At 34.8% G+C, this 8,456-nt stretch overlaps 1 protein-coding gene and 1 pseudogene across 1 annotated transcript; one reads left to right on the forward strand and one right to left on the reverse strand.

Moving 5' to 3' along the window:
* The first annotated feature begins 995 nt into the window (after positions 1-995).
* LOC113893487 lies at positions 996-1,999 on the forward strand (annotated as a pseudogene).
* A 3,915-nt stretch (positions 2,000-5,914) lies between these two features.
* LOC113893488 (olfactory receptor 6C3-like) lies at positions 5,915-6,871 on the reverse strand. The gene has a single exon (XM_027543453.1). It carries the CDS (start codon positions 6,869-6,871, stop codon positions 5,915-5,917), a length of 957 nt encoding a protein of 318 aa, XP_027399254.1.
* Between the last annotated feature and the right edge of the window lie 1,585 nt (positions 6,872-8,456).

Genomic DNA, 8,456 nt, shown 5'->3' on the forward strand with positions numbered 1-8,456 from the left:
ACCAAAACCATCCCAGGAATGGTTAACACCTCACGTTCCAGAATGGTTTACAGATCAGAGTCATCAGTTCAGTTCAGTTCAGTTGCTCAGTCATGTATGACTCTTATACACAGTTGTTAATTACAGATGATCTTTGTTAACTGAGAACAATGACTTTTATATTTGTAAATTTGTATCAAATCCTGGGTTGCCTGAATTTATTGAGGGAACTCAGCTTCTTTTTAACATAAATGAATTATTATTACTGTTAATTGGAATGACAAAATAAAGGTTTTCATTGCTATTTCATGTTTATACTAATACACTGACAAAATAGAGATTCTATTAAGGGAATATTAATGTAGATGCTTCCCAGGTGGCACAGTAGGTAAGTAATCTGTTTGCCAATGCAAGATTCATTCGCAAGAGACTTGGGTTCAACACCTGGATGGGGAATATCCCCAGTCCATGGGGTCGCTAGGAGTTGGACACGACTGAGCAACTTCACTTTCACTTTTCACTTTCATGCACTGGAGAAGGAAATGGCAACCCACTCCAGTATCCTTGCCTGGAGAATCCCAGGGACGGAGGAGCCTGGTGGGCTGCCATCTATGGGGTTGCACAGAGTCACACACAACTGATGTGATTTAGCAGCAGCAGCAGCAGAAAGATTTAGGTTATAAACCCTCCTTTTTCAATTCCTTTCACAATCATTCAGGTATGTGATTTGGATATGATTTTTAAAATTATTTCTACTCTGATTCCAACCTGTAAAACAGGGATTTTATAAAGAAATATTCTATGTGAAACACACATACTGGCATATGGTAAAAACTTACTTGAAAGTAAGTTACTTATTTTTATTAACTTGTTTTTAAAAATCTCCTGAATTATGTTAGCATGGCATAGTAAGTTTACTTTTAGAGACAAATCCCCAGTGTTATACATGGATAATCCCCTTTTCTGTGCCTTCCCTTTGTGTTTTCTCCTGAAGGTTACTTAAAAGAAGGAGAAAAATGAGAAACTACACAGAAATAACAGAATTTATCCTTCTGGGACTGTTGGACGACGCAGAAATAACAGAATTTATCCTCCTGGAACTGTTGGACGACCCACAACTGCAAGTTGTGATCTTTGTCTTTCTGCTCATCACCTACATGCTCAGCATCACTGGGAACTTAACCATTATCACCCTGACCATGCTGGATATCCACCTACAGACCCCCACGTATTTCTTCCTCAGGAGTTTCTCCATATTGGAAGTTTCATTCACAACTGTCACTATTCCCAAGTTCTTGGCCACAATTATTACTGAGGATAAAACCATCTCGTTTAATGATTGTATGACTCTGGTATTTTTTTTACCTTTTCTTGGGAGTCACTGAGTTTTACCTTCTGGTTGCCATGTCCTATGACCACTACATTGCTATCTGCAAACCGCTGCATTACATGACAGTCATGAATCACAGAGTCTGAACGCTGCTTGTCTTGGCCTCTTGGCTGACTTAATTATATTCCCATTACTCATGTTCTTCATACAGCTTGATTACTGTAAGTCCAATGTTATCAACCATTTTATTTGTGATTATTTGCCTTTATTATACCTTTCTTGTTCAGACACCAAATTCCTACAGATACTGGGGTTTTCCTGTGCTGTGTTTATTCTATTGTTCACTTTAGCATTAATAATTCTGTCCTACACATATGTCATCAGAACAATTTTGAGGATCCCTTCTACCACTCAGAGGGCAAAGACCTTTTCTACGTGTTCGTCCCACATGATTGTCATCTCCATCTCTATGGCAGCTGCATTTTCATGTGTGTGAATCCATCTGCAAAAGACAGGGTCTCTTTGAGCAAGGGAGTGGCTGTGCTAAATACCTCAGTAGCACCCATGCTGAACCCCTTTATCTACACTCTTAGGAATCAGCAAGTCAAGAGAGCCTTCATGGACATGGCAAGGAAGACTATGTTTTTTCTCAAGGAAAAGAAAATAAAAAAGTCCTGTTTCATGAATTAGAGGCATATGAATGAAGAGCAATTAAATTAAAAACCAGGTTTTTCAAAATTTATTAATATCCACGCAGCCTCCCTAGATTCATTTTCTTCATTTAGATTTTTATTGTCAGAAGTTTACTAAGAATATTTGCATATGTGTATTTTATTTTTGCCATTTGAATTTGAACTCTTCATATATGTACATATATATACGTACACATTTTTTCCCATTCAGATTGCAAACCTTCTCTCATGCACTTTTCTTCTGGTGAAATTTCAAAATGCAAGAGTAAATAGCATTTTGTGATTTCACTAGAATTACTCTTCAGTAATTGAGTAAATATTGTATCATGTTTAACCTTATTTTTTATTACCACACAAGAACAATAAACATAATCTGATAGTCTCATTAGAATATTGCATATACTCTCCTTTTCATATTGTGGCCAATTTAGTAACTACATGAAAAACAGTACAACTTAAAAGAATGATGTAATTACACTTTCTTGAGAAATCAAATAATTTTTCTCGTTAGTGAGTTTAACATTTTCTGTGCTGTATAATTTATCAACTCAAAGACTATTATAATGAAGGAAACTATGAAAGCTTTTAGGGAAAACTATGAAATAGCCTCCACTTCTTGGGGAACTCCAAAATTAACATATGTATCATAACAATTCTTTTAAAATGCCTAAAGAAATTATTATAAAAAAATACACAATGTGAGAGTTGCAAGTTAAATTTTATTTGGGGCAATATGAGGATTGCAATCTGGGAGACAGACCTCAGATATCTGTGAGAAACAGATCTAAAGAGGTATAGGGGAAGGACAGTATATATGAGATTTGGTAAAAGGGGAGTACGTGTATTGAAGCATATTTTTTTTGTAGAAAGTTTCTGCTTGTCTCATGAAAAGTCTGCTAGTTATGAGAAACAATCGTCACCATGAAGAATTTTAGTGTTTTTCTTGATATGAGGAGACACAAGAATTGGGCTCATAAAATCAGCTCCTGAGGCTGTTTAACTATCTGAAGGCCTGTCCTGCCAGTTTTCCCAGAGCACAAAGTACCTCAGTCCTGCTCTCCACACTGAACTCCTTCAGGCGGTGTTGAACATCAGCAGCTGCACAGCACATGATTTAACCCTTGTAGAAGCAGATGGCAAGCACTCATGGCAAGTGCCAATTTGTAGCTGACAAAATAAATATTACTGGATACCAAAGATGACTGATTTACTGTGGTCAGTTGTATATTTAAATAAAAGCTTGATGTTAAGCTGATCTTTTGATAATCAGTAGCTAAGGGGTGTTATAACTTTCTCATATTAGTGACTATTCTGAGATAATAGTTTGTACACACAATTCATTTAATTCCCTCTTTAAGTGATATGCCTAATCAATAGGAATAAATAAGGTAACAAGAGCAAAGTTTTACCATATATAAACTTGAGGGTTTTTGTTAAAAATGCTTATTTTAAGCATTATCATATTGGAAAATGTACTGATTAGATTTTATATGAATAATCATGCAAGATCATGCAATTCTGACCCTGAACACTTTTTTCTTTTCTGTTTTCCCTGAAGTCAAAAATTTATATAATGATGAAAGGTACTCAAACTCATCCTACATTTTTAAACCATTATTATAGAAAGACTGTAACCATAACTCAGAGGCAAGGTTTTCCTGATATTCACATACTATACTCAATTGAGAGTCTTAGATCCATCATTTTATGAAACACAAGAAAAATAACTTATAAAAAAAAATACCGAGATTTCCACGTTGTAGGGAAGTCATGCCATTACTTTCTCCTTCCCTCATGCTGAAACATTTATAGTTTCTAAGCTTGATTGAAAGCATGTGAAAATACTGAAGTTTAGACTTGATTGAGGATTGTGAGTTTTTATTCACTCAATAAAAATATAACATAAACAGTAGATAGATTAGTTCCGGGAATTAAAAGAACTGTAAAAATTTTACAAAAGATATGAAGGAGTCTGTGCTTTGGAGAAGGCACTGGCACCCCACTCCAGTACTCTTGCCTGGAAAATCCCATGGAAGGAGGAGCCCGGTAGGCTGTGGTCCATGTGTCGCAAAGAGTCGGACACGACTGAGCGACTTCACTTTCACTTTTCACTTTCATGCATTGGAGAAGGAAATGGCAACCCACTCCAGTGTTCTTGCCTGGAGAATCCCAGGGACCGGGGAGCCTCGTGGGCTGCCATCTCTGGGGTCGCACAGAGTCAGACACGACTGAAGCGACTTAGCAGCAGCAGCAGCACGCTGATATTATCACATAATACAGCTATCTATGTCATTCTATACAAACTCTTCAGTGGTTAGTTTAAATGTTTGATATCATTATAATCATTTGATTATCAATACCAGGGGTCAACACACACTTTTTCTGTAAAAGGGTAGTATATTAATAATTTAGCATTTGCAGGCAGTGTCCCTGATGCAATTACTCAGTTCTTCCTGTCTTTATTTTGGATGCAGTTATGAACATCATGTAAATGAAAGGGCTCCGGATGGTTCAATAAAACTTTTAACAAAAATAGGTGGTGGGCCAAATATTCCCAGTGGGCTATGGATCGTCCACCGACTTCCTGTCTTAAAATTTTCCTAAACATTGACCCATATATTATTTCTTATTTAAAATAAGGTAGTATGACTAATAGGTCCATCTAGTCAAAGCTATGGTTTTTCCAGTAGTCATGTATGGATGTGAGAGTTGGACTATAAAGAAAGCTGAGTGCTGAAGAATTGATGCTTTTTTTTTTTAATATTTTTTTAATTATTTTTTGTATTTACAATATTGTATTGGTTTTTGAACTTTTGTGTTGGAGAAGACTCTTGAGAGTTCCTTGGACAGCAAAGAGATCCAAACAGTCCATCCTAAAGAAAATCATTCCTGAATCTTCATTGGAAAGACTGATGTTGAAGCTGAAGCTCCAATACTTTGGCCACCTGATGTGAAGAACTGACTCATGTGAACAAACCCTGATGCTGGGAAAGAAGAAAGGTGGGAGGAGAAGGGGATGACAGAGGATGAGATGGTTGGATGCATCACCGACTCATAGGATATGAGTTTGAGTAATCTCCAGGAGTTGGTGATGGATAGGGAGGCCTGGTGTGCTGCAGTCCATGGTGTTGCAGAGTCGGACACAACTGAGTGACTGAACTATTTATGACTAAAATGAGAAAATTCTTGACAGAGGTAAGATTTTAAAATTTAATTCTAACATTTTTATATGCATATGAATGATGATAATCTTATAAGATATTTCCAGAGGAAAAGATAAGGTAATATTTCTGCAAGAGAATAACAGTTACAGGCACCTCAGAGTATTGTTGGCAGGATTCAGTGAAGCAATAAGAAGAAATTGCTTTCTTCTAGAAAATAATTCTCTAGAATAAGTTTGGAATGTAGTAATTGCTAAACATAATTATCTCTACTCTCTTCTTTCTTGTCCTTCTCTTCATTATTATCAAAATTAGTAGTAGTAATAAGAATTTGAATATGATTAAGTTTATAATCTTTCAATAATATTTAAGTAAATATTTATATTTTATTTCCAACCTGCTAGTGTATGTGGTTATTTGATTTCATGAAAATGCCAATATAATCAAATTTTTCTAATAGTATTCATTTTTGGTACCTTGTAAGAGTGAGAATTTCAGAAATCCACATTATTCCTGATATTTTTTTTCTTAAACAAAATGGCTTACATTGTAACATTTTATACTTCATCAAATACATGCGAATAAAAACAATTTACAGAAAATTCTGAAGCAATATTCAGCTTTATCCAATTTATTTGGTTCAACATGTGGGGAAGTTTAGAATAGGAACAAATAAAAAAGAATCATATAACTATAGTAAAATAGTTTTGAGAGAATATGAATGAAGAAATCATTGATCAGAACTTTATTTTTCAATGCTGTAGATACTTGCATTTACTTGAGAAAAAGATAAACTTTTGGATGGTGTCCTTAAAGGCTTGCTTCACTTGCTGGTTCCTCAGTGTATATATAAACGGATTCATCATAGGAGCAACAGAAGTATTCAGAATTGCTACTCCTTTCGTCAAGGATGCTTTTTCTTTTGCTGATGGGTTGGCATACATGAATATACAGCTTCCATAAGAGATGGAAATGACAATGATATGAGAGGAGCATGTAGAAAATGCCTTTTTTCTCTGACTGGCAGAAGGCAGTCTCAGAATTGTCTTGATGATGAACATGTAGGATAGAATTATTAATGCCAAAGTAAAAAGCAGAATCACTATTGCAGAGTAAAAACCAATCACTTCAAGGAGCCACGTGTCTGAGCAGGATAGTTGCAAGAGGGGGAAATAGTCACAAGCAAAGTGATCAATGATATTAGAACCACAGTAATCTAACTGGAGAAAAAGAATAACAGGTGGGAAGATGTTTAAGAACCCTGCCAGCCAAGCACAAAAGACAAGCAGTACACAGACTCTGTTGTTCATGATGGTTGTGTAATGCAGGGGTTTGCAGATAGCTACATAGCGATCATAGGACATGGCAGTTAGAAGATAAAACTCAGTGATACCCAAGAAAATGAAGAAAAACAACTGAGCTGTACAATTGTTGTATGAAATTGCTTTGTCCCTGGTGATAATTGTGCCCAGAAATCTAGGAATACAGACAGTTGTAAAGGAAATTTCTAATATAGAGAAGTTCCTGAGGAAAAAATACATAGGTGTCTGTAGATGGGAGTCCACTAAGGTGAGAATGATGATGGTCAAATTTCCAGTGACACTTAATATGTATGTGATGATTAAAAAGAGAAAAGTCACAATCTGAAACTCTGGGTCATCTGATAGCCCCAGAAGAATGAATTCTGTGGGTCTTGTGTGGTTTTTCATTTCTGATTCTTTTCTCCCTCATTAAAACAAAAAAATGTATGCTCTCCCTATAGGACATAAAAAATGTTAAAAGATATTTGGATAGAATACAAAAGTTTTAAAGCTTCCATCATGAACATAGTGTTTGAAATTTAAAACCTCTGTTTCCTTACAGTAACTTTCTCCAGTTTCCATTCAACCTTTCATTCAACCTTTCATTCAATGAATATTATCTGAAGTTAAATATTGAGCTCTCATGTTCAAAAATACACTCTCACAGGCCATGGATGAAATAAAAGTTACCTGTTAACATTTAAACTGGGACATTTTTTCTACTGTTTTCTTTATTAAGACTTCAAATTATTCTTTAAAATATTTAGCTTCTTTGATAATAATATGATAATGTTTAATTTATCCTTCTCCTTTCCTCAGTATTATAAAACACAGTATGCTTTGTAGATAATCTAAATACAGAGCTTATAAGCTTACAGAGGTTATGTAGTCCTCTTCCACATTTATATTTTGAAAAATTGAGGCCCACTTTGTTTAGGAAACTTTCACAAGTTTAAATGACTCGTGTACATAGTAAATATCTCACTTTAGAATATGTGTTTATCCATGGGAATATTTTTTTTGGTGTTCTCTGCTTCCTTATGGGTTTGCTTGATGCAACCCTTTCCCACATCATTGTTTTCTTTTTCTGATAAAAGGCCAGAAGGACAAGAGAGTGTAACTTCTGCTACTAAAGTAAATATTGCCTAGAAACAGTTTTGTTCATGCAATGAGCATATCAATTTTCTTTTGTTTTACAATATTGCTTTAGAAAGTGACCAAGTAGATGGTCAAAACTTTTACTGGGAAGCAGATATTCCTTTACATAGGGAATGCCATTTTAATTATGTAACAGAAAACCATTTAACTTAAGAAAAGTTAATGAAAAACCCAAAACTTAATGCTGTGCTGGTTCTTTAGGACTCTATGAATAGTCTCCTTGTTATTAAATAATCACATTTTAATATCAAAAAGGTTTTGAATTCACAAACCCATAAACAAATACTATTTTAAAACATTTTAATGAGAAGGAATCATATTATTATACTGGAAAATAACAAAGATACTTACTTCCTGGTTTTTCTTGATGATTTAGTATCAAATTTTAAAGTCTGATTACTTCCATACTTATATAAATTCAGAGTTGGTGAATTGAGTTGGCAACTTATTTGGTTTCTTTTGTACTCTCAAATCAGATATGGTGACTTACCTTTGTCATGGCTCTCAAGGCTTATAGTTCTCATTATGGTTAGACTGGTAATATTTGACCCACAATATCCTTCATTCTTGATGCTGCAAAATTTGAGGAATATTTTCATTATAATGCAATGCATAGTTGCTCTTTGTCTGTTACCCAAGCTCTGTGTAAAAACTTAATTACACCTGGGCAGACTCATAAAGTACTTCTTACACTTGCTCCTTTTCATATAATATGAAACACTACTTACTAAGACATTTTCTTTGTATTAATGCAAAGATTTTAAATGAATATTTTGTAATTCTATGGTTATCTATACAATTTAAGTAACATTTTTCTTAGGCTTCAGAGCCTAAC

The sequence above is a fragment of the Bos indicus x Bos taurus genome, chromosome 5 (genome assembly GCF_003369695.1).
Source record: "Bos indicus x Bos taurus breed Angus x Brahman F1 hybrid chromosome 5, Bos_hybrid_MaternalHap_v2.0, whole genome shotgun sequence".
Lineage (NCBI taxonomy): Eukaryota > Metazoa > Chordata > Mammalia > Artiodactyla > Bovidae > Bos > Bos indicus x Bos taurus.